This window comes from Pleurodeles waltl, chromosome 4_2 (assembly GCF_031143425.1).
Source record: "Pleurodeles waltl isolate 20211129_DDA chromosome 4_2, aPleWal1.hap1.20221129, whole genome shotgun sequence".
Lineage (NCBI taxonomy): Eukaryota > Metazoa > Chordata > Amphibia > Caudata > Salamandridae > Pleurodeles > Pleurodeles waltl.
In genome coordinates, this window is record NC_090443.1 from 42,889,972 (window position 1) to 42,917,466 (window position 27,495).

General features: G+C 43.4%; 1 protein-coding gene across 1 annotated transcript in view; it reads left to right on the plus strand.

Moving 5' to 3' along the window:
• Window positions 1-27,495, plus strand: part of RNF41 (ring finger protein 41) — a 190,157-nt gene that overhangs the window by 41,035 nt on the left and 121,627 nt on the right. The window contains exon 3 of the mRNA XM_069230564.1: window positions 12,128-12,240. Within this exon, the coding sequence (XP_069086665.1) occupies window positions 12,151-12,240 (90 nt within the window). The 5' untranslated portion in view covers window positions 12,128-12,150. The remainder of the gene's footprint in view (window positions 1-12,127; window positions 12,241-27,495) is intronic.

Genomic DNA, 27,495 nt, shown 5'->3' on the forward strand with positions numbered 1-27,495 from the left:
TACAAGTTGTTTTTCTTCGAAGAAGTGTTTTCGAAGTCACTGGATCGAGTGACTCCTCCTCTTGCTCATACTGTGCATGGGCATCGACTCTGCTGTCTGGTTTGGACGGGTTTCCTCTCGCTCCGAGATTTCAAATCGGAAACTTTAGCTAACTTTTTTTAACCGTGGGTTTCCACCTAGACTCAAACTGATAGTACTAGTATAGTTTACTAAACTAAATTTCACCCATTTGGGCACGTGCGCCCGACTCTGCTCTGTTCGGGCCTACCACGTCAAAGCCTTATGGATCGGACTCCATTTCGATTTTGTCCCCGATGCCACACAAAATTTCCAAACACAGACCAACACCTTGTATGTAATCTGTGTCTTTCCCCCGATCACAAAGATGAGGATTGCGAGGCCTGTCGATCATTTCGATCCAAAAAGACCCTGCGTGATCGGAGAGCCAGGGGACTGGAAATGGCGTAGAAGAGTACCGAACATATCGACACCATGGTGGAAGAACCGGTGCAGACAGCAGTTTCCATCAGAGACACAGACTCTGAAGAAGACACGGAGGAAGATCGACCTATCACTACTGGTCAGCACGTGAGTACGGCTGCCCCACCGCCCACTCATAAAAAGTCCTCAAAGGCCTTTGGTGCACCAATGCCAGAGAGCCATGGTTCGACCCGAAAGAAGATTCTCATCAACTGACCTTCGGGTTTCACGTCGAAAAAGGCCACACCTCTGTCGATACCGGAGTCGGGCAAGTCCACCAAAAGCTCAACTTCCGAACCGAGTCGACGTCCCCACTCTTCGAAGTCGTCCTGGTTTGGAGCTGAAACAACCAGCTGTATTTTTGGGCCCGAAAAAACTCAACTTCGGAGCCGAAAAAGTCTTCTTATTCGGAAGAACAAGGACTTTCGAGCCATTTTTAAGCAGAGTTCAAAATCACTTGACGAACAGATTCAACCCATCCTTGAAATCATGGATGAGAGACAATCAAGGATTCATATCCATAAAGAGACTGGCAGAATAATTACTGCACCTCCTCTACAAGAGAAAGTTGTCTTTCCAAGAACATTTAGACACTGCTCCACCACCAGCAAATATTTATAAGGAGAAGCCATTCTATCCATACTTCTCCCCCTCATTCACCACAACTTTCTTTTTCGCCACCACCCACTAGCCCACCACCTTTGCCTTCACCAACTCATTCACAATATTCTCATGGTGACTTGAACCCTTCCAAACCTTCTAAACCAGAAGACACTACTGCATACATGCAGGTTATTTCTAGAGCAGCAGCGTACCATGGGGTGCTTAGGCACAGCAAACCTTTAGAAGAAGATTTTCTTTTTAACACCTTATCCTCAACACACTCACGATATCCGTGCCTCCCAATGCTACCTGGCATGATTAAGCATGCGGATGAGATATTCAGTGAGACGGTCAAAGCTAGGTTTTTAACACCACGCATTGACAAGAAATATAAGCCTGCACCTACAGACCCTGCTCACATTACCCACCAAGTACCTCCAGACTCAGTGGCTGTGAGTGCCGCCAGAAAGAGGGCTAATAGCCAGTCGTCAGGGGATGCTCCTCCCCCTATCAAATAGTAGGAAATTCAATGCTGCTGGCAAGAGGGTAGCGACACAAGCTGCTAACCAATGGTGAATTGCAAACTTGCAAGCCTTGCTAGCAAGGTATGATAGAGCCCACTGGGACGAGATGCAGGAACTCCTACAACACCTGCCAAAAGAACATCAAGAAAGAGCAGAACAGATTGCTGAGGAGGGTCAGGCCATAAGTAACATCCAAATACGGTCTGCCCTTGATGCTGCAGATACAGCAACTACAGGGAGTGCAGAATTATTAGGCAAGTTGTATTTTTGAGGATTAATTTTATTATTGAACAACAACCATGTTCTCAATGAACCCAAAAAACTCATTAATATCAAAGCTGAATATTTTGGAAGTAGTTTTTAGTTTGTTTTTAGTTTTAGCTATGTTAGGGGGATATCTGTGTGTGCAGGTGACTATTACTGTGCATAATTATTAGGCAACTTAACAAAAAAAAATATATACCCATTTCAATTATTTATTATTACCAGTGAAACCAATATAACATCTCAACATTCACAAATATACATTTCTGACATTCAAAAACAAAACAAAAACAAATCAGTGACCAAAATAGCCACCTTTCTTTGCAAGGACACTCAAAAGCCTGCCATCCATGGATTCTGTCAGTGTTTTGATCTGTTCACCATCAACATTGCGTGCAGCAGCAACCACAGCCTCCCAGACACTGTTCAGAGAGGTGTACTGTTTTCCCTCCTTGTAAATCTCACATTTGATGATGGACCACAGGTTCTCAATGGGGTTCAGATCAGGTGAACAAGGAGGCCATGTCATTAGATTTCCTTCTTTTATACCCTTTCTTGCCAGCCACGCTGTGGAGTACTTGGACGCGTGTGATGGAGCATTGTCCTGCATGAAAATCATGTTTTTCTTGAAGGATGCAGACTTCTTCCTGTACCACTGCTTGAAGAAGGTGTCTTCCAGGAACTGGCAGTAGGACTGGGAGTTGAGCTTGACTCCATCCTCAACCCGAAAAGGCCCCACAAGCTCATCTTTGATGATACCAGCCCAAACCAGTACTCCACCTCCACCTTGCTGACGTCTGAGTCGGACTGGAGCTCTCTGCCCTTTACCAATCCAGCCACGGGCCTATCCATCTGGCCCATCAAGACTCACTCTCATTTCATCAGTCCATAAAACCTTAGAAAAATCAGTCTTGAGATATTTCTTGGCCCAGTCTTGACGTTTCAGCTTGTGTCTTGTTCAGTGGTGGTCGTCTTTCAGCCTTTCTTACCTTGGCCATGTCTCTGAGTATTGCACACCTTGTGCTTTTGGGCACTCCAGTGATGTTGCAGCTCTGAAATATGGCCAAACTGGTGGCAAGTGGCATCGTGGCAGCTGCACGCTTGACTTTTCTCAGTTCATGGGCAGTTATTTTGCGCCTTGGTTTTTCCACACGCTTCTTGCGACCCTGTTGACTATTTTGAATGAAACGCTTGATTGTTCGATGATCACGCTTCAGAAGCTTTGCAATTTTAAGAGTGCTGCATCCCTCTGCAAGATATCTCCCTATTTTTGACTTTTCTGAGCCTGTCAAGTCCTTCTTTTGACCCATTTTGCCAAAGGAAAGGAAGTTGCCTAATAATTATGCACACCTGATATAGGGTGTTGATGTCATTAGACCACACCCCTTCTCATTACAGAGATGCACATCACCTAATATGCTTAATTGGTAGTAGGCTTTCGAGCCTATACAGCTTGGAGTAAGACAACATGCATAAAGAGGATGATGTGGTCAAAATACTAATTTGCCTAATAATTCTGCACTCCCTGTAGAAGCGTGAATCCTGCTGTCACCATACGCAGACACGCATGGCTACGTTCCTCTGGATTCAAGCCAGAAATCCAGCAGGCAGTGCTGGATATGCCTTTCAATAAAAAAAACACCTGTTTGGTCCTGAGGTTGACACTGCCATTGAAAAACTCAGGAAGGATTCAGACACTACCAAAGCAATGGGAGCCTTATATACAACACCTTACAGAGGTTCCTTTCGTAGGCAACAATTTAGAGGAGGATTCAAGCCATTATCCACAGAGGCTTCTACCTCCCAGACAAAACAAGGGCAACAACAGCAGTACCAGAGAGGGGGATTTAGAGGTTCTTTTAGAGGCCAACACTTTAGAACCAGAGGCAAATTCCAGGCCTCAAAACAAGCCACTACCCCATCTAAACTGTGACTTATTAACCATCCCTCAACCCCACACATCTCCTGTGGGGGGGGGGAGGGGGGTAGACTGCAGCAATACCACTCCCAATGGCAAAATATCACCACAGACCATATTGTCAATTATCCGCAATGGCTATTGCCTAGAATTGACTTCTACCCCTCCATACATTCCTCCACCTTATCACAAGTTGTCCCAAGAACACAATGTTCTATTACAACAAGAGGTACAATTGCTACTACTAAAACAGTCAATAGAATTGGTCCAACATTCTCAACAAGGAACAGGAGTATACTCACTATACTTTCTCATTCCCAAAATGGATGGCCCTCTCAGACCCAACCTAGACCTCAGATCCTCAAATCTATATATGTTGACAGAACACTTCCACATGGTAACTCTGCAGGACGTAATTCCACTACTACAAAAACAAGAATACATGACTACATTAGATCTCAAGGATGCGTATTTCCATATACCCATCCATCCAGCTCACAGAAAATATATCTCCGATTTGTAATAGCAGGAAAACCTTACCAATTCAAAGTTCTGCCATTCGGTATAACAGCTCCAAGAGTTTTTACAAAATGTCTAGCAGTAGTAGCAGCTTACCTAAGATGACAACACATACACGTCTTTCCTTATCTAGACGATTGGCTAATAAAATCAAGCAATTTTAAACAATGTCAACAACACTCAATACACAGTAGAGACCCTACATACACGAGGGTCACTCTCAGCTGCCAAAAATCCCATCTTTAGCCAGCACAGATGCAACCTTACCTAGGTGCTATTCTCAATACTCAAAAAGCCTTCACCTATCCAAATCCACAAAGGATACAAGCTTTCCAAAATCTCATACCACAAATGCAGCCAAATCAACAATACACTATAAGATTTATCATGAAACTATTGAGAATGATGGCATCCTGCATAGCAATAGTACTGCATGCAAGACTAAACATGAGAACACTACAACAGTGCCTCTCACAGCAACGGTCTCAAGCACAGGGTCAGTTGCAATATCTAGTGTTGTTAAACCGCCAAACACAGTAGTCTCTTCAATGGTGGAATCTCAGCAATTTAATGAAGGGGTGGTCATTTCAAGATCCTGTGCCTCAGACTACAATAACAACAGATGCATCAATAATAGGTTGGGGAGCTCATCTCAACAACCTTACCATTCAAGGGGAATGGGATTCAAAACAGCAAAATTATCACATAAGCCATTTAAAATCATTTCAACCACTTCTCAAGTACAAGACTGCCTTGATTAAATACAGACAATATGACGACCATGTTTTACCTAAAGAAACAAGGTGGGACACATTCATCTCAACTGTCCCTTCTAGCCCAAACAATATGGAAATGGGCAATTCACAATCACATTCATCTACTAGCAGAATACATCCCAAAAATACACAATCAGCTAGCCGATCTCCTAAGCAGAACACACCAACAGATACACCAATGGGAAATTCATTCTCAGGTACTTCATCAGTACTTTCAGAAGTGGGGGACACCAGAAATAGACTTATTCGCAACAAGCGAAAACGCAGAATACCAAAACGTCTCATCCAGACACTCACACCCTCTGTCCAAGGGCAATGCTCTGTGGATCAACTGGTCAGGGATATTTGCTTTATAGTTATGATAATATCTACTGGTCTCGCAATATGTTTTTATATTTCGGTGTTTGAAAAATGATCATTGTTTCAAATGTTAATACTTGTTACAGGTTCTTCTCAATTGACACTGAACACAACTATGGTAAATGTTGTGTATTCCAAGGTTTATTCAGATCTGTAGACTGTCAGTTACTAAGTGACCTACCATTTTCTGGGTCCTCTTCTTGCGCGAGGAGGCATTGCTTTTATTAAGGACTGAGTAATTTTAGTGCCATGTAAATTCACAAGCACAGGTAGAAAGATGGATGTGGTTCCAGAACCAAAACCTGTACTGATGGAGCCAGCTGTAAATATTCCATTAGGCTTAGATGCTCAGACACTACGCAATGTTTGTCTTTCTGTGTATGAGCCTGTCTGCTTGTAGGAAACAGGAAGGATGGACTGGTGTGGAGCCAAAGTTCTGAAGAAAAATAATCCCATTAATCTACCTCATGCACAACTCAGAAAATGGAGACTCAAACCACGTGTGCTACTGTCAACACCTATTCCTCTTTAGGAGACATGAGGACATGCAATCTGTAAGACCTGCAGGAGTGTGGAGTTTAAAAAAATATCTACTTGATCATAGGATATGTTTCTACATAAACCTACTTGTCCTGTTTATAAAAAAAAAAAAAAACTTGCCACTTTGGTGCCATGTAGAGCGGCGACAAATTGTGGGAGTAATCTCATTATAAAAGAGCTCTGATAATAGTCTCTCTGATTATGCCAGGGATAACTCTATTGTAGGGCTTGAATACTAACAACGTCCTTATTTTGCCACCTTCCGCAGATCTACATACTTGGGCTGGGGATAGCGGTAAACAAAGATTCCAGGGTTGGAATGTCCCTTTGAGTCTGTGCAAACCTACTAACTTGCATTTTTTATGGGTTTTCATAAGCTCTTCTCTAATTTTTTCACATACTGGGAAAGGTTCGATATTTACTCCTGACAAGGACCGAAATAAAACGTCTTCCAGGGTTGGGGGAAAAAGTAGTTGGAGGGAAAGTGAATCTGTAAACACAACATATTTTCGAATGAGCACATCTATACATGCATCTTTGCTCATGCTTAAATACAGTTCACAAATATTACAAATGAGTAAGATTTCCTGGTCTACTTCTGTGAATTCTTAAATATGTAAATCCGCACTAATGCGAAGACATATATCATGGATGCACAATTTTGACTTTCTTTAACCCCTTCGCTGCCAGGCCTTTTCCCCCTCCTGTGCCAGGCCTTTTTTTGGCTATTTGAGGCAGTTTGTGCTTAGGCCCTCATAACTTTTTGTCCACATAAGCTACCCAAGCCAAATCTGTGCCCTTTTTTTTCCAACATCCTAGGGATTCTAGAGGTACCCAGACTTTGTTGGTTCCCCTGAAGAAGGCCAAGAAATTAGGCAAAATACAGTGAAAATTTCGGGAAAAAGGGGCTGCAGAAGAAGGCTTGTGGTTTTTCCCTGAAAATGGCATCAACAAACGGTTTGCGGTGCTAAAATCACCAACTTCCCAGCTTTCAGGAACAGGAAGACTTGAATCAGAAAACCCAATTTTTCAACACAGTTTTGGCATTTTACTGGGACATACCCCATTTTTACAATTTTTTTTTTGTGCTTTCAGCCTCCTTCCAGTCAGTGACAGAAATGGGCGTGAAACCAGTGCTGTAATTTGTGTAGATCCTACAAGGGTTTCCTACAGAAAATAACAACTGAAAAAAAATAAAAATGAAATTGAGGTGAAAAAAACCAGCAATTTTTCTCCACGTTTTACTCTGTAACTGTTTCCTGCAATGTCAGATTTTTTTAAAGCAATATACCGTTACGTCTGCTGGACTCTCCTGGTTGCGGGGATATATGGGGCTTGTAGGTTCATAAAGAACCCTAGGTACCCAGAGCCAATAAACAAGCTGCACCCTGCAGTGGGTTTTCATTCTATACTGGGTATACAGCAATTCATTTGCTGAAATATAAAGAGTGAAAAATAGCTATCTAGAAAACCTTTGTATTTCCAAAATGGGCACAAGATAAGGTGTTGAGGAGCAGTGGTTATTTGCACATCTCTGAATTCCGGGGTGCCCATACTAGCATGTGAATTACAGGGCATTTCTCAAATAGACGTCTTTTTTTACACACACACTTATATTTGGAAGGAAAAAAATGTAGAGAAAGACAAGGGGCAATAACACTTGTTTTGCTATTCTATGTTCCCCCAAGTCTCCCGATTAAATATGGTACCTCATTTGTGTGGGTAGGCCTAGTGCCCGCGACAGGAAATGCCCCAAAACACAACGTGGACACATCACATTTTTTGACAGAAAACCGAGGTGTTTTTTTGCAAAGTGCCTACCTGTAGATTTTGGCCTCTAGCTCAGCCGGCACCTAGGGAAACCTACCAAACCTGTGCATTTTTTAAAACTAGAGACCTAGGGGAATCCAAGATGGGATGACTTGTGGGGCTCTGACCAGGTTCTGTTACCCAGAATCCTTTGCAAACCTCAAAATTTGTCTAAAAAAAAAAAAAACACATTTTCCTCACATTTCGGTGACAGAAAGTTCTGGAATCTGAGAGGAGCCACAAATTTCCTTCCACCCAGCGTTCCCCCAAGTCTCCCGATAAAAATGATACCTCACTTTTGTGGGTAGGCCTAGCGCCCACGAAAGGAAATGGCCCAAAACACAACATGGACACATCAAATTGTTTTCACAGAAAACAGAGGTGTTTTTTACAAAGTGCCTACCTGTGGATTTTGGCCTCTAGCTCAGCCGGCCCCAGGGGGGGCAGAAATGGCCTAAAATAAATATGCCCCCCAACCCCCCTGGGGAGCGACCCTTGCCTACGGGGTTGCTCCCCCTGCGTGACATTGGCGCAAAAAAAAAAAAAGATCCCCGGTGCCTAGTGGTTTCTGCCCCCTTTGGGTGCAGATTGACCTAAAATAGGCTGATCTGCCCCCTGGGAGGCAGAAATGGGCTAAAATAAATTTGCCCCCCCAGGGGAACGACCCTTACCTAAGGGGTCGCTCCCCTTGCGTGAAATTCATGAAGAGAAAAAAAAACTCCCTGGTGTCTAGTGGTCTCTGGCCGTAAAAAAAAAAAAAAGCCAATTTCCATATAAAAATAAATTTCGTCTAGTGGGTTTCAAAAAAGCAATCCGGCTTTTGAAACGCTGAGAGAGACTTCCGGACCTCCTCCACGTGCTTTGCATTTCTCTTCCGAACGCGCTGGAAGCTAATGTGCGCTGATGTCACGGGGGGGTCAGGGTGGAGGGGAAGGATTTCCCCTTTCATCCACGACCGGGGGGTGTGGGTGAGGGCCCATGGGGGGAGCGGTAGCGCTCCCCCTGGTTCCCAGGTGCAGGACAAGATCACCTCGTCCAAGGCACCGTAGGGGTTAACAATTGGTCTCCTAATTCGGTCTTTCGTTTACCAAGACTTTTTGTTTTTATTAAAATTCTATTTCTATCCATCTGTTGGCTGCCTTCACTGTGAGTGATCGCAGTCTGCTCTCTCGCAAGGAGCATACTGGCACTCAAAGTAGTTTTGTTCAGTGCCAGAAACTACTGTAGCAATGTGTGCTTTTTGAGACCAAATATATTCTTGCAAGTTGCCAATGTTTGTTACAATGGTGAAGTCCTGCAGCGCCCACAACAATTGTTTTCAAAAGTCATGTTCCTAGTTGCATTTTCTTTTGTGAACATTTTATTTGGAAAGCAAGAATCATTGCGCTTGCATTCAAGCCTCTGCAACTTTTGCATCTAATCGGAGAGCATTCTAGGAGCATTACATGTAGCCTCATAGTTGAACTTTGTTAAAGGGTGTACACATTTTTTTTTTTCACTGGAACCACTGACTAATGCAGTCCGAGCCTATAACTTGTATTGAGAGTGCTCAACCTAACAATAAAAGCTTTGCCGTAATGAATCATAAATAAAAGCCTGACCTGCATAAACATATGGACACAAATAACACCTCAACTGCCGACAATTCCCTTCCCTGCTCTATTATGTTGTACTATAAACTGGGAGCCAAAGGGTTTGTGTTGTAACGGGTTGGGCCTTCTTGTCCCAAGGACAAAATAAACAGCAAAACTTGTTGTCGTCATTGACCTCAAACAATATGTCCTTGGCGTCGGGCTATAGGAATTCCACACCCCTGGATCTGGTAGACTAATTTCAGGACCAAGTTGTTGATTCCAACAGTCCAAGTTAAGACTTACGTTGGTAAGATCGTATGCTATTATCAAGACTTTGTTGGAGAAATATCTTGGATGGCTCAGTGTTTCAAAGAACGACGTACTAGATCATTTAAGGTCTGGTCTGGGGCTTTCCCTATTTACAGTGCCCCCCGTCTTTGCAATGTATGTAAATTAAAACACATGCACTTTCCCACCATCTTGTAACAACTGTTCTCTTCTTAGGAAGAGTTATCAACGGCCAGTATTGCTGACAATTGGCCATGGATTCTCCAGACCAGCTATTTGAAATATTTTGATGAGGAACCCCATTTTTATTGCTTACAGTGTATCAAGATCTGTTAGAGCAGCAATTAAAATGAGTGTTTTTTTTTGCTTAACCTTTTTAGTCATTTGTGAAGAATGACTAGGAAAGGTTATATCATTGTATACTGACTTATTGTGTGATGCAGCATGTCAAATTATGGTTATTTATCCTGTTCTTTAATTTAACATGTGTGTGGTTTTTGTGGCCTCAGGCTAAAATAAACTATATTGACTGAGTCACTAATGAGGACATTAGTACCACAGAATAGGCAGATCTTTCTGGGTTCAGTTATTAGAAGAAATGCATTCCAAATGCAGTTATTTGCCAGTCAACCATCAACATGGGCGTGCAAGTAGTAAAAAAAAGTAAAGGGGAATGAAATGGCTGCAGTGGGAGGCAAGCATGCTGGAATGCATACATATGCCAAGGAAGTCTAATGCAGTTTGGTGGTGATTAGGAATTTCAGCCTTTGATTTGCTCAGACAAGGCAAAATCATAAGTGCAGTTGGGAAGTATCCTAGCTGAATTTGAAAAAGGCAGCTCTAACAAACATCAACATTTTGCAGCATGTTTGTTATACGCCATAGATTCTAGTCCCAAAAAGGTTCATTCTCCCTCTTTATCAGTCAGTGTAGTCTATTTTGTGAAGATTGTTTTTTGAAGTTTTTACACTGCTCTTTACCTAGGTCTCTAAACTATTTTTCCACCCCTGAGATAGTGTGATTTAGATTGATGAGTTCCAGTTCGTCTCTTTTCCCTGTTAGAGTAATGTTGGAGTTCAACTTGTACCTATTTGTTGTTGGGTCTCTCTTTGCCACAGAGTTTTTCAACTCTGGGTTCTTGCCCACGCAGAAAAATTGCAGTTGGTCAGATGCATTGAGTGCAGAGGGGATTGAGTAATAAGTGATCCATAATATTGGACACTAAGCGAAAGCCAATAACTAGTGAAGTTGATTACACATCCCAGACTTACCATAGTAGAGAGTACGTAGACTAAGATACAAGCAAAAGTTGGTTATTTGGACTCCAGCGCACACTATATACTACCCTTGACAGAGTCCTACAGACTCCTTCAGGATGCTCTAATACTGAAGAGAAGCTACCCATCTACTGTTGTGACTCACTGTTGAAAGGCTACTCTATCTGCATACCACTGCCCCAGAGCAACAAACTGTCTGCACTAGTAGCAGAACAGTAAGCTTCTTTCAACCTGTTCAAGACTCCAGCAGTGGTCGTTCAATGTGGGACCCTCACTGTGGTGTAAAACCAGTTTAGAAACCCTCTCCCTCCTCCTGATGTTCTGCACATGGTATTGCAACCTAAGAAGGTATAGGCCATAGTTTTCCTTTCAAGCTTCACCATCAGTTGTATGCTTAGAGAACAGTGCTTCTGGAATGTTCAGACTGTAATCTCAAAAATGGTAAAATAATTTATAACAGCCCACATTATTTGCAAACACTGCACTGTTTATCATGTTTGTTTGTGATTTAGTTTCAAGATCATTTTTGGGTGTTTGCTTTGTTGCATTTTTTTGTAATGCTTTATTAAAATTTTAAGCTCTGGCTGTGTCACAAATCTGACATAACTCATAGGCTGGAGATAGCTGCCCTTGATATCTAGCGCTTAGATATTGAAAACCTCTGATACTGCGTCATTGTGCTAGATTTTGCTGTGTCTATTTCTACTCATTGCCCAGTACCAAGGAGGAATCACCACTGTAGAGTAACATTCACAGGTGCTTCCTAAGGATTATAAGTGATGCAAGCTAATCTTAAATATTTGTTTAGCTGCACCCTGATCTTTGTCCAGCAATTGAAAGTATGTCTTGGCAGGACATGGGTTAAACTTTCAGTTTTCGTTTGTCTTGGCTTCTGCACATTGCTGCAGGAACTCACCATTAAATAAACTTGTTTTGTTAACATTAATTAGGGTGTTAGTGAAGTGTTCATTCTAAACCTACTCATAATTTCTATCCATGCTCTCTTTCTGTTGGCTGACCTGCCTCCAATCCTGTGTCTCTAGTTTTACAAGCTTTGGCCTGTTCAGCCCCTGTGCAGTCATTTATCTATCTGCACTTATGCTGTCTTGTAGTTTCCTGTACTTTTGTCTGCCATTGTCTTAAGTAGCTTCTCTACCTTGTCCAAGAGCTGACCTTCCTCCTTTTTCTTTGCAAGGGCTTCGGCGCTGGTAATGAGCAATGGGGTATGATGTGACCCGGTTTCAGGGCGATGTGGATGAAGATCTTATCTGCCCCATCTGCAGCGGGGTCCTGGAGGAGCCTGTCCAGGTATGCCATATTCTTTCTGTTCTGCCCTGCAACTTGGAAATAAAATACTGGAGGGTCTCACAATAATACAGTTCTTGTTTGAAAGTTTTTGTATTACTTTGAAGATATTGCCACCAAGCACTGCAAACAGTATGAAGGGATTACTCTTATGATCCGCCGTCATGGGATATAGATCAGGTGACTTGTATTGGAAGGTTAGCGGTGCCAAGGAGCCTCTGAGTTAGGACTTACAGGGTGGCTGTTGTGTGTCCTAATGGTGATGAATGCAGTGGGTTACTAGATGGTTTATAGCAGCATGCTCATCTAATTGGGCTGCTGTGAAACGAGAATCTCAGGAACCAGAAAAAAGCAGACCGTAGTTAGTGGCACAAGACATTTAGGAAAGTTGTATAGTGCTGCATAAAGTCTGTTCCAGCAGTGAGAAATATAGATTATGGAAATAGAAAATCTCACATTCCTGTACAAAGGCATCCTCCTGTTGTTCCAATCACCAAGTTTGTTGATACTTTCTTGATCGTATATGTTTTTGGGGACCATCTACTTGGCTTGCAGGATAGCTGCTTGGACTATGGTATGTATTGCAAATGGTACCGTCAGTTGTGGTTTACTGTCAGGTTGCTTTGTTGGTTTGTGTTGAGAGTACATCTTTAAACTGATGTTTTTCACTAAAATGTACAAATATTATTTCAGTTTCCAGTCAGTAGGGTAATAGTGTTGGAGAAAAATGATAAAATATAGCAGAATTGATTTATGCATGTCCGCTGTTTAAAAGGTATCACGGCAGTCCATACAAACAAGCAACTCTGTAGACTGAAGCCCTAGCTTCTGGTTTGTCAGTTGAATCTCAACAAAAAAATGCCTTTTGTCCTAAAACCCACCACTCAAACAAAAAGGTTGCCATCCAATAAAATCAATGTGTTTTCTGTGACCAAGTTGATGGCAAATATGGATCCAGTTACCCCTAATATTTACTTGGTGTGTCTATCCTTGGAAGTCTATTCTTAGTAATTACTAGTACGAGATGCAAATGTCAGTGAAATTTTCTGTTATTGTAACCAGAGGACTGGGGACATCATTGTACCCCGCAACGTCACCAGGTTACAACCCAACCACAACTTGTAGCAATTGATATATCTTGAACAGAAGAGGCTTTGTGATAGATATTTCTGCCTGCATGTTCTTCACTTTTGAATATCCCAGTCGCAAGTCTGGATCCAGAAAGCTTCTGCAATAGCTGTCCTCCAGTTGACATTGACTCTTTCTCAATAACAGATGTGGAGCTGTGAGGAGCCCTATAGCAAGAGAACCCAGTGCCATAACATCAATTCTGTTTTTTTCTTCTTTTCTGTGCCTTTCAATGCAGTCTTTCAAAGGTAACCAAGCAACATCACACAAACCCTTTATGGATTGCTCCGTAGAAAGTTGTTAGAGGGGATAATGAGGTCTGAGTCGAGATCACAAACAAGGTCCAGGTGTCCCACAAGATCACCCTCAACCAAGTGTTTAGAGGGAGAAAAAATATCGTCAAAAGAAGTGCTCTTCCTTGCCCATTCAGAAGTACAAGTAAAAGACCTGGCTCCATCTATCCCGAAGTCAGATTTTATAGTGATATCTCGTGACACTGTTCTGGACCCAGCGTAGTCTCTTCCAGCCCTCCTTCCTCTGCCTCAGTGGGCATCTGTGTCTATCTACTCAAAGTATCCAGGGATGGGAGCTGATCTGTTTGGATTCATGTGAGCCATGGTGGACTTTTTTTTTATTTTTTAGGATGACTCATCCTAATGTCTACTTTGATACCACAATTTGCTCCAGCCGACTCCCCACTTCAAGTCATCTCAGACCCGGCACTGAATCTGATACTGTTAATCAGCATAGACACAAACAACACAACCTGCCTTGAATACTTTTTTGGGTGTTGAGATGCAGGTCCAGAAGGGACACCTTTCATCTACTAGAAGAAGCTCGACATCCTGAAGAACAGTTGTGGCACCCTTTCCAAATGGCTATGGACTCAAATGATCAATTTCAGCAAGGGGGTGATGCTGACTCTTCAGAGGGCCAGCAATCTAGATGTCTTCCAGCACATTAACTTCGATCTTTCTCGTCCCGCTCCATCTTTGATGGCTCTGTTCCATTCTGTGTTAAGGAAGGCTGCAGAAGTTCTTGAGCTGCTCTTGTCTACTGATAATTATCCTAATAATCTTTAAAATGATTTCAAAATGTCAAGCCTCCACACCCTCGTCCACGTTGTCCACCCCCAATGACTTCTGCTTTCCTTTTATGATGCGTTAATGCAGGTAATCATGGAGACCTAGTCAAAGCCATCCTCTTCTCCGGTGGGTCACCCAGCCATCACTCGTTAGTACAGGCCAGCTCTGGTTTGGAGGAGCCATCCTTCCACTTGTCACACCCAACAAGAGAAGGTTTGGTAGTCAAATGTTCTTCCTCGAGACTCAAACCGGGTGCCTTGTGTACACTCCCTCCAGGTTTAGGGAATCCAAAAAACTAGAGGCTGTGAGGAGGAAATAGTGTTTGGCAAGAAGCCTGTCCTCAGATCAGTAAATGTGGTGTATTTGCTTATTTGCTATTCACAGACCTTTCTGGATTTGGCAGCTTTAGCTGGGCCCATCCTATGAGACCACCTCAAAGACCACCTTATAGCGGTGATGAAAGAGGACAGGGTGCTCCAATGTGATTGTAAAGGGACCTTCAACACTGCTGACTGTGTGGTCAGGGCAATGTGTTCATCCACCACCCTGCAAATGTATCCTGGTTTCAATCTTAAGGGGTCTCAACAGATGTTCAAAATACCATGATGGCATGCCCTTTGATGGGAATGGCTCTTTGCCAAAAGACAGATGCAGGCCTGGAACTTCGTAAAGAAGTAATTGCCACCGCCAGTTCACTAGGCTTGCAATCTTCAACAGATTCTTTCTCCCCCATTCAGAAATCACATCCTTTTGCCAGAGGTTTTCAGAAACCACACCAAGCATAAGTTCCTAGTCAACAGCAGCAAAACCCTTTCTGTAATCACTACGGAGGATGAGGAAAAGGGTTTGCCAAGCAGTTTCCATCTAGCCTTTTCTCTTCTTCCCCAATACCACCACGAAAGCAGCAGTAGTTTGACTGTGAAGGAACACCTGAAGCCGGTGTGAGGAAGTGTGCCTTTTTCTGCAAGCCTGAAAGGCCGTTACTTCAGACTACTGGAACTTGTAGAAAAGGGATGGACTTTACCCCTTCTCTGCTTCTCCACCATGTGCACCCCTCACCCCACCCCCACTGTATCGTCCTCTTCTCGCCCCCTTTAGCAAGAAGTGGCAGTCCTGCTGCAGAACGGATCAGTGGAGTTGGTAACAAAGCAGGAAATTGGATAGGGCCCTAATGTCTGTTCTTCTTGGCTCACATAGAAGATGGCGGTCTTCATCTAGTCCTCAACCTCCGGCAATGCTGTTGCTGGCTCATGTTTTACTGGGGTTTGAATAGGAAGACAGGATGATGTCCGTTTGATGCGGCTGGTGCATAGAAGCCAAGTAGGTGACTCAGTGGGTACACCCCTCAGCAAAAGTGTAATTACAGGGGGCTCCTCCTCTAACCAAGAAGCATAGTTAACCAGCTGTTAAGGAATTCTTACTGCTGCCTCTTGTTGTCTGCATGGGAGCTGTGTTTTTGGCAGCTGTGCACTTTTTTGTGCATAGTTTAAGGAATTAGAATTTGAGACCTGGCTCTCATTTGCTGTGACGAATGCCCCTGACCTGTATTGGCACTAGATAGGGCAGAAACATGTTGGCTCTACACAGATGAATAGGACATTTAACCTAATTATCTTCCATCCTTTTCTGATTTTAAATGTATTTGGGGTACCCATTAACAAAGGTATGCCCTTAGGTTTAAGTCAAGGTATTTTTAACTCTGGATTCTATCTTTATCCAGCCCAATTCTAATAAAGAACTCCATCTCAATGTCTGCCCTGGTGGTTGTTCTTACCAGGGTGGGATGAGGTTGTCTGCGAAGAAGCATGCCACAGATGTGGGTGAATCTTCCTCATCCAGTATAACTGGCATATCTAGGTTTGTCAGTGTACAGGTGTACTCTGAGTTGGGCCACACAGCTATTTAAAAAGGTTAAGTTTTAGGTCTGTTGCGAGGAGACTTGAGGGACGTGCTTCAGGTAATATGGAGGTTTCCACTTCAGCACTCAGCAAATCTTTTTCAGAACTTGAGGAAGCAAGGGTTTGGGAAGAACCAACACAGAGCCCAAGTAATTCTCATTGCTACGGACTGGCCGAAAAAAGGTATGGGTCAGAGATCTATGGCACCTCACTGCAGCAGTCCCTTTTCTTCCATTCAGAGAGGATCTGTTGTCCCATTTGGGAGGGCAGATTCTGCTCCCTATTCTTCAAAACTTGCACCTTGGAAATTGAGCACCGCAATCTGATCATCTTTCAGCTTCCACTGGAAAAGGTACTGTAATCCTTTTAGCAAGTCGTCCCTCTACCAAATCTTTGTATTCAGGGAGTGGAACAAATTTGTTTCCTCATGACGTAAATTGGGGTTAGATCATCTTAAAGCATCCCTGTCCCGTAAACTTCAGTACACTGTGGTAGCTATAGTTGAAGGATATCTTTCAGCCTTGGCAGCATTCCTTAGTCTTATCGGACCAACCCTCCCTGTTCGAATCTCTGGTGAATCTAAGATTTCTGACAAGGGTTGACAAGCAGGTATCTGGCATTTCCATTCATATTGGCTCATTGGGACCTTGACCTGGTTTTAACTTTTCTTATGGGGGTCTTCATTTGAGCCTCGGCCTCCACAGTTTCAGTTGAGGCAACTAACGCACAAGACTGTTCTCTTGATAACCATTACTTTAGGCTTGCTAAGTTAGAGAGCTTCAAGCCCTTTTTGTTCACCCAACATAATCCCCTAACCCCCCTATCCCCTTTACCCAAACAAGTTGGTGCTTGGAACCAAGTCTGTTTTTCTTCTGAAAATGGTCTCACCATTCCATCTAAGACAATCCATTACATTAGTAACATTCTAACCACCTTCACATCTTTCGAAGGAAGAAGAAAGGCTAAACAGGCTAGCACCTAGAAGAGCTGTGATCTTTTACCTAAACTGCACTAAGGACAGACGAGTGGAGGACCAGTTCTTCATTGTGTCTGTGGCAGATATATGCAAGGAGGCTATGTGGTCTTCCCACCACACCTTTGCCAATTATTATTTGATGGATTGGTAAGTAAGAACAGACTGTCTCTTTGCTCACTCAGTACTTCAAGATTGTTTGTCAATGTATTTTCTCCAGTACTGCCTCCCTCAATGGATGGCGGTATTGATTGGTAATCTATTCAAAGGAAAGGACTCTGCAGGTAGAAGTATCAATCAAAAGGAACAATTACTTGGCTTTGGTTGCAAGCTTTCTGGTAAATAATCTCTGCCTCCAAATTTTTCACTGACCCTCCCACCATTCTCTCTTCTGGTAAAAGTGTTTAATACCCTTTAAAATAAGATGGCAAGTTAGTTATGCACGTCACAGGTACACGTTTCATTTTTTCAAATTCGACTCAAGTTGTGGCAAATACATTACTAGAACTGATATTATGGTGCCTATTCGGGTGCTGTGTAGATGTCATCAGTGCTTCACTTCTGTTGAGACTGAGCCAGCACAACCTACCCATAGCAGACAGCTGTTGCAGGAGTTTCTGCATCCAGTCTTGTGCCTCGGATATTCAAAGGTAAGAAATCTTCAGGTAGAGTATCCACCAGAAAAATTGTTACAGAAGATAAGTAACTTTTCCATATAGGTATTTCACACTGTTCAGGAATACAAATAAGCTTCAGTCAGTGGAACCAGCAAGCAGTTCTGTGTGTGAAGTTACACACTTTTAGGCCTCTCTGAGATGACATGGCAAATGTGTCTCACCTAAGAATACTGTGTGAATTAGCTACAGTGCAAACTCATCAGTCACGATGCAGGAAAGCTTTTCTGCAGCACCACAGCAGAGGGTATGCTTATCTCTGGTCTTTGCGCCTTTTTATAGGCCAACTTGATTGGCAGGTTACCTTGGGTTAGGCACTGTGTGAATCTTTGTTGTAAGGCAGCTTCTCTCTTTGAAAGGCTTTTCATCTACTTCTTTCAGAAGAACAGGCAACAGCAATCCCAAAGACTCATCTGCCCTTATGTGCCCAAGACTGGTGTGCAGGACTTTCTGCTATGTAATGATTTGTAACTTCTAGGCCTGAAGAGCAATTATATATGTATTTGTTTTGGTACAGGAGGGAATTCAGGGACAACTAAAGGGCACCCTCTTTTAAAATTCAAGCACTCCAGCCAGTCTTGGAGTAGTGCAACATCGTGCTAGTCTGTTGGGTTTTATATTTTGCCAGAGCAGAATAACCTGTGAATACCAGCAATAGGGGAAGGAGGGATTAATGCGTTTTGCTATGTGAAAGGAAATCTACTGTGACCAAAGGGAAGGGATGTGTTACCATTATTTAGAGACACTTTCATGGAGGAGCCATGAATAGCGGGCAGCCATGTCACCCTGAGCGAAAGCATTCGACAAGGCAACCATTAATGTACCGTGCACATACCATTATTAACCCATACCTCTGTAAAACAGATATGCAGACACATGTCCCACAAAGGCGAGGTTATCAACAGGCCCCTATTATTCTATCAATGGATTGACCTTCCTAATGAACAGCTTGTGAGCGCTCTCCCTACGTTAGAAAACGTAAAGTAGTCTGTGGACCCTAACTAAAATCTCATTTGTACAACAGTCTTCCAACCCTACATCAGATGGACTAAGTTCTGTTGATGAACAGCCCAGTAAAACCATGCAATACTTCAGTATATTTGCAAAATGTAGGCTTCAGCTTTTCTGATCTCTGCAGAGAACGTTCTTCCTTAATAGCTCCTAAATGTAATGTTAATGGGTATTGGAGCTTATACACCGCTAGAACAGACACGTGCTTTGAGGTGTACAATTGTACGACTGCCTGTTGTGTCCTGAGGGAAGCTAGTGCCATGGTGCCACACGTTGTACTCTGTGAATGCGTTCCTTCACATGACTGACTACATTTGATGGCTGAGTCTTCTTTAGAAGATCAAAGACTTTAATATAATCTATATTTTTGGAGGAATGGCATGTGGGAGTGCAGCTATTAAAGCAGCTACTTCTTAGAGATGTACTTCTTCTTTTTTTTTTCTCTCCTTTTTTTCCTACCTTGGAGAAACACTTTTGCTTTGTACTTGGGCAGTCAATGCTGAACGTATCTTTGATGTGTTACACTGTTTTAGGTGAGTCTTGCCTTCTAGGAGGGATATTTTAGGTGAGGCTTAAGCCAGATCAGTTTCTCAGAAGAGGTGTGATGCAGCTCCTCTTATTCTTAGTTGTTGGCCAGTTAGTCCTGTCCCCTCTTTCACTTACATGACTACTGGTTTATTTTGTTCCCTTGCCAGATTAGAGATATGGACGCCACACCACTGTTTTATCCACAATATAAGTAAGTGGTAGTGTGTAGCATTATGAGAGTGGTTCTTTCCCTAATGATGCCAGAATATCCCACTTATATTTTTGTTTTGAACACCCCCATGTTAAGTCCAGAAGGTGCCCTAGAGACTACATGCAGCCCTAGTTTTGTTGCTTCTGTGAGGTATCGCCTTTGTTTTCACATGTTTGAGTGTTTAGGCTTGTCCATTGCACTGTTTTCAGTGGTTCTATCAGTTGAATGTTTTTAGTAGATTCGTCAGGGTAATTCAAAGTGTCCTAAGAACTCCTGCTGACCATTACAAAGAACTGTCTTGGGGTTTTTCCTCCTTATCCTTTTTGTTTAAGTAAGTATTCATAGTGGGGATGACCCAGGTGTTGTTTTTCCTTTGCCTCTTTGTTTCTTTCAACTCAGTGGTCCATAAGTGCAACCTACTTACATGGACCCAAGTGACTGGTCAGTGAATTTGACCTGAGAATAGCTTTAGTCACACTTGACAGTGTTTGGTTTGAATGCTGGTCCCAAAACTACCCATTTTGTTCCAGTTCCTGGAGGCAAAAGAGTTGGAAGCAGCCTAAATGTCTACATATGTGGTGTCTCACCTGTGATATTTGGCAGCAGATCACAGCCAAAGCCACTGGGAAAGACTGTGAAGACTCTAACTGCCACTATAAGATGACAAAATGATGGAAGTGGCAGAGCTTCAGTAGGTGATGGTCACGGGAGCACCAATTTTCACCAGTTATGACCTTTGTCCACAAAATTTCCTAAACTCTATTAAAGAATAAAACCATGTTGCTTAATCTACTCTGCTTCCTCTTGTTCCTAGATCACCATTATCCGAGTGCCAGTGCATGTACTTAGCATATTCAAAAGTGATTTGGGGAAAAAAGATGATTTTACCCTCTCTGACACCTGTGATGTTATCCGTCATTGTACACAGTGTGTATGGTCACAAACTAATGGGAAGTTGAAGCTAGATGCTTGAATTAGATTATTTTTCAAGAGTTCAACTGTCCAAAAGGCCACATATTTTCGAGAAAATGCTACTTAAAGATGAAAGCATGCCTAGGAGCATCCCTACATAAAATCTTGGCCCTCAGCTTCAGCCCAGTGCATGGTTGATGCTTGTGTTTTCAGGCTCAAGTGGATGTTTTCTGCATAAATGTGTGGGTTTGTCACCACCAAAGTGTTCCTCTGATGCCTCTCTTGCAGCCACTCCCAGGATTGATTTCTAGATTTTGCATACCTGGCTGAGTTTGTTCAGGTCCCTTGGGTACCCCATTTCAGTTTGATGTGGTTACAGAGGATAACAAGTGAGTCAAATTAGTTCATTTAGGCAATGTGTGCTTCTAGTCTGATGTGACTGACAAGATAATTCTGGGTGCTTGAAGGTATCTGTGGGGTTATGTAGCTCCAGATTATTTGTATCTAGCCACATGGCCACACATAGCACATCTCCAGTATTGAGGGAGGGTCCCCACTTTTACTGACTTCTTTGAGTGTAGTGCACAATGAGTAATTTCAAATGTATTTGGTGTACATTGTAGTCTTGGACTGTACAGTATATGTATTTTGGGTGTACAAGAGGAGTTTCATGTAAATAATTGTGAATATTGTGTGACTCAGTCTGTGTTGAGTTCTTCAGACTCAGTTAGTAGTCTGTGCACATTGTTGTTGTCAAATACGCAAACAACCCCAGTTTCCGTGATGAAGTGGGTTTTTATTTGCATTGTAGTAGATCATATGCTATTTGGCTTCCTGCATGTGACTATGGCTCATGTTCTCTAGCCCTGGTTATTTCTTCACATGCTTCCCCATTGTCGGGCTAGGAATACAACATCCAATTATGTTAAACAGTGTTTTACAATCATGTTAAACAAATTTACTGCCTCATCCAACATAAATAGTGTCATAGACTACTGTCTATCCATCTTTTTAATTTACCCAAACTTTAACCAGTGAGATAGTGTGACAAAGGCCCACCTCACTGGAAGCTTTAACTTCCAGATTTTCTACACCGTGTGTGTGCCAGGAACTCTGTGGAGTCCAGCTGCTTTATTCAACGCTTTTCACTAAATTAACCCTTTAATTGTCTCAGTTTCCCTGTTAAAGTGCATGTTAGCGTTATTCTCTGCATAGCTGATTGGCGTTTTAGTAAGACTTGCGTGCACCTGTTAGATCAGTGCCTTCCAAGGAAAAAGAAAAAAAGGCCATTCAGACTTAAACAAGTATTTGCAATGCAATGGGTCCGCGTTTGCTTGAGCTAGAACAATTAGCATTGTAAACTCCTAACTGGATGAAACTGAAAATGAAAATAAAACAGTTTCACACAACTAACTGGACTTTTCATGCCATATAAACTGAAAAGTAAAAGTTTCACATAAGGGAGCTGACTGCCCCCATCAGTGCAAAGCAGACACACAAAGGGAAATAAAAGTTCACTCATAGTGAAACCTATCGGCAAAAGTGCAATTATTCATGTAACCGGCAAAAATGCAACTAACTATGTAACAGGGTCAGTGTCATGCAAAGAGCTAGACTTCTGCTCAGAGAGATCGCGCTTCGAAAAAAAAGAGAAAAAGTAGTCCAGAACCCGGACGGAAAACCTAGAGCCTCATATGTTTTCAGTACTTGGTTGCTATGCTCGATGAGGGCTAAACACCAGAAAAGGCATGACTTCTGCATGCCTTTCACTAATGAAAGCAAGCAGAATTTAAAAGGCAAGCCCACGAGCCAATGAAAGAGACTGATGTTCCATGGGCGTGGTTTGAAGCCCAAAGAGAGATTACAACACAGGACAGAGCGCTTTGCGCTTGCTCCTAAAAACCAAGGGAGAATGCCATACATCAACAAAAGAGCGAGCCAGTAAGCCCTTTGTTAAGGTTGTCTCCTGGTCAACACTCGCCATCAGACCTAAGGAGGAAAAATAAATATGAGCTTTCTTCTAAGAGTGTTATTATTTCAGAACCGAGAAAACATTTAAAAAAGAAATTAAACACTGATATTTAACTCAAAGCCAAAAGCTGAGTTTTTTTCAGCAATGTCAACAATGTAGAAGATAGGCCAGTCTTGTCGAAAGAGTCATTGACAGCCCATGTGCCAGTGAGAATGGCAGTTGTAGACCTACCAACTATGACACATTATCTGTCCACAAAACTGGTGATGACGTAAACAGAGAAACCATCAACAGAGATTAAAATAATGAGGCAGGAAGTCCTTTGATGGATAATTAATATGGTCACATTGGGTGGTGTGGGTCATGCATTTCAAGCAATGCGGGCAGAGCTATCTTTATTGCCAATATGAGGGAAAGAAGTCACAAAATGTGCAGTTTAAACGTAGTGGACAAACCCAATCTGAATATGATGAGAAGATTGGTGTCTGTTACTCTGGTTTCTCACTTGGCTGAGTTGTTTGGTGGCGGGGCAGGTTGCTGAGGTCATCTTGTGGCATTTGATCTATTTACTGCAAATTAATATTTTAATTTGTTACATGTTTATTTTCCTGTGATTAGAGATCTTTGTTTATTTGACCACTTGAGGCATTGTTCATTTAAGTACGAGTCAGACAGATGGGTTTTTATATTTTAAATATGATTTGTGTATTACCTACATAACAGAACTAGTTGAAATTGAAGAAGGAGATTAGGTCCGGTAGAGAGCGAAGGCAAGTCCTACAGAGGAAGTAGAACTCTTAGGTACATTAGTTGCAAATTGAATGGCGCTGACCTGAAAGGATAAAGTGAGATGATGATCTGTCTGGTAGAAAAGATTCAATCTGCTTCAGATCAGCCCTGTTTGTTTAGAAGTCTCTGTAGAAGATTGGGATGATGAATAGTAACAAAGGCAATGAAGAGTTCAAGTAATCAGGAGCCTGCTCCAAAGCAGATAACTGTCTTAAAGCAGATCTTTGAATGTTTTTTTTTTTTTTTACTAAAACAGCCTGTTAATGGCCAGAGGTAAAAGGGATCTTGTTTCAAGGCATTTAAAAAAAAAAAAAAAAAACATTTTTATTTAAGACATTTAGAGTTTGTTCTGGCTGGATTGGCTACAGAGCTATTTAAGAGGACATTGATCTGCAGGGACGTAGCTTAGTTGGTGAGATGCGCAGGGTATGTGAATCTCTCACTTCCCAACTAAACAAATGGGAAAAACCAACAAAGGCGTTGCAGACCCGAATCTGGGCCCCCAGACCCAACTGCCAAGCCAAGAATGCATTTATTTAGAGGAGGTGTCACACCCCATACACCCTCCCTGAAGCTGTTTCTTTTGGTCTGCTGGTGATTCTGCTGGCCTACAAGTGTTCACAGCATTGCTAGTCTTTTGTGGTCAAGAGGTTAAAAGGGGTTAACTGTAGTTGTTTTTGTGTTTTGTTGTCAGGTGAACAGAGTCAAATTGCTAGAATTGTGGGTGAGCAGCTGGAAGGCAAGAAGGGAGACTGATTCTGGTGGGTAGGAGGCAATTCATGTGTGACATGCAATCAGAAAGTGTGAGTGATGAGGAAGTCTTTTGCTGTGTTGCCAAGGAACCAAGATGCCCTAAGATACTACTACTTCCGGTATTGTGGTTGAATGACCCTTTTGTCCTCTGACGTCTTCTAGAGGGATTGTTGTTTGTGACATTTAGGCCCCTCATCTGGTTTATAGGTCACTCAACAGCTCTCCCTATTCAGATCTCCTTTCCTGTGGTATGTGCTCTTGGCCACTGTCCGCTCACCATCACATAAGGCAGGTCTCCCTGAAGCAAGGCAGAAATCAGGATTGTGGTTTGTTAACGTTACTTGCTCCAGTCAGCTTTCCTCACTACCCTCTCCAGAAGAAAAAAAAAAAGAAACCCCCACCTCGCTCACCATAATAACGCCCTGGTTTGACTATTACTACATGTGTGCTTGTGGAAAAAATGCATATTTAAACCAGCAACTATACACTAAGATGTGCATATGCACTTGTTTAGCATCCACAAAACATCAGATTTACAGTGGTCAGCTAAACATGTACAGGGTGAAAAGTCCATAACTCAGTGGTTTTCAAACTTTGGCCAAAGCCTGGCACCCCGCCCCTGGGATCACTTGAGGCCCCTCCAAGGGGGCCCGCTCCCCAGTTTGAAAACCCCTGCATAAGAGAAGCCATATTAATTTAGGAAAATATAATATTGCCTGAACACGGTGTTGGGATGGAAATGTCCCCTGCGAGGCATACAGTCATTTTGCCCTATCCTGAATTGTAGGAAAGTACCATCTTTCTTGGCATGTTACCCCCAATTGCTGCCTGTTTGTCAGTGTGTTTTGCCTGTCTCAATGGGATCCTGCTAGCCAGGACCCCGGTGCTCATAGTTTGTGGCCTAATGTGTGTGTTGTCAGTATGCTTAACTCTGTCACTGATGTTCTGCTAAACAGAACTCCAATGCTTATGCTGTCTCTACTCACCAAATTAGTCACTATAGTTTAGTGAGTTCATATTCCAATTCCATTTGGCACACTGGATCCCCCCCCCCCTTTATAAGTCCCTAGTATATGGTACCTAGGTACCCAGGGCATTAGTGTTCCAGGAGATCCTTATGGGCTGCAGCATTTATTTTGCTACCCATAAGGAGCTCAGACAAAACTTTCTTCAGGACTGCCACTGTAGCCTGAGTGAAATAGTGCATACACTATTTCACAGCCATTTTCACTGCACTTAAGTCACTTATAAGTCTAATCTTCATTTACTGAAGGCTAGGTGCAAAGTTACTAAGTGTGAGGGCAACCTTGCACTAACAAAGTTGCCCCCATGCTGTCCAGGGCCAACTCCCCAGACTTCGTGAATGCGGGGATACCATTACAGGTGTGCTCTACATATATGTCTATACATATATGTAGCTTCGCAATGGTAACTCCGAATATGGCCATGTGAGGTGTCTAAGATCATGAAATTGTCCCCCCCCATTCCAAATCTAGTATTGGGGGGGGGGGCAGTCCCATGCATCCTGGGGGCTCCATCATGGACTCCCAGTACTGCCAAACCAGCTCTCAGAGGCTTTCACTGCAGCCCCAGCTGCTGCCACCTCACAGACAGATTTCTGCCCTCCTGGAGACTGAGCAGCTCAATCCCAGGAAGGCAGAACAATGTATTTCCTTTGGGAGGAGGGTGTTACACCCTCTCCCTTTGGAAGTAGGTGTTACAGGCTTGGGAGGGGTAGCCTCCCACAGCCTCTGGAAATGCTTTGAAGGGCACAGATCGTGTTGTCCTTGCATAAGCCAGTCTACAGTGGTTCAGGGACCCCCCAGGCCCTGCTCTGGGGTGAAACTGGACAAAGGAAAGGGGAATGACCACCCCCCCCCCCCTGTCCCTCACCACCCCATGGGTGGTGCCCAGAGCTCCTCCGGTGTGTCCCTGGCATTAGTCATCTTGGATTCTAAGGCGTGGGGTCACTCCGGAGACCTCCGAGTGGCCCGTGCCAGCAGGTGACGTCAGCCTGTTAGGTGGATACCTGGGTAGGTAGCTAATTCCCCTCACAGGGCTATTTAGGATCTCTCCTCTGGGTGTTTCCTCAGATTCAGCTTGCAAGACTCCTCCAGGAGTCCTCTGCATCCTCTGCTTCAGCTTTTGACTGTCGGATGAACTGCTATAACTGCAACAAAGTATCTAGGTCGACTCCTGTGACCTGCAGCTTCAGCTTCAACTTGAGTCCGCATTTGCAACAGTTTCCAAGGTCTGCATGCTCTGAGGACTGCCTGTCTTCATCCTGCACCAGAAGAACCAAAGGAATCTCCCGTGGAGTGACTGAGCCACTTCCCTGCTTCTGCAAGCACCCTTCTGCGATGACAACCGGTACTCTGGGACTCCTCTCCTGATTACGAGTGTGCTCCTTGGAACACAGGTGGTGGACTGTCGTGACCCAGACTGTTTTAACGTCCAGCTGCCCAAATTTGGTGGAGGTAAGAGCTTGCCTCCTGTGCACCGCGTCATTTCCAGCTCCTTGGGCTTCTGGGCACTTCTTTCAAGAATCCTTCGTGCACAGTGTAGCCCAGGTCCCCAGCACTCCCTCCTGCGATGCACAACTCGCTGAGTTGTTCTCCGGCGACGTAGGACCTTCCTTTGTTGTGCTGTGACGACCGCATTTTGCATCATCTTTGTCCCCGTGTCCTGGGACTCCCGTTGGTGCTGCTTGGTCTTCTGTGGGCTCTCTAGAGTGCTGAGAGCCCCCTCTCTCTCCTCAGTCCTAGTTGAGACCCCTAGGTCCCTCCTGGGTCCAGGCAGCTCCATTTTGACGCAAACTTGCGTGACCCAAGGCTTGTTGGCGGAATCCAGCGATGCAAACAGCCTGCATCCAACAACTCAACGTGGGACATCTCCTGGACCACGCGGGAACCCGCAGCCATCTTCTTTGGTGCTCTTATGTACTCTTCTTCTTACTGGAGAATCCACTTGTGCACCATCTTCTAGGTTGGCAGGGGCTCCTGTCCTTCCTGGAATCTTCTGTGACTTCTGGACTTGGTCTCCTCTCTTCACAGGTCTTCAGGTCCAGAAATCCACAGTTTGTTGATTGCAGTCTTGCTTGGTTCTTGCAAAATCTCTAATCACGACTTGTAGTGTGTCCTGAGGAAACTTGCATTACTTTACTCCTACTTTCCTGAGCTCTGGGGTGGGGTACATTACTTACCTCTGGTGTTTTCTTAAATTCCCAGCACCCCTCTACACACTACACTTGCCTAGGGGGGAATTCGTGATTCACATTCCGTTTTTTTAGTATATGGTTCGTGTTGCCCCTAGGCCCATTGCATT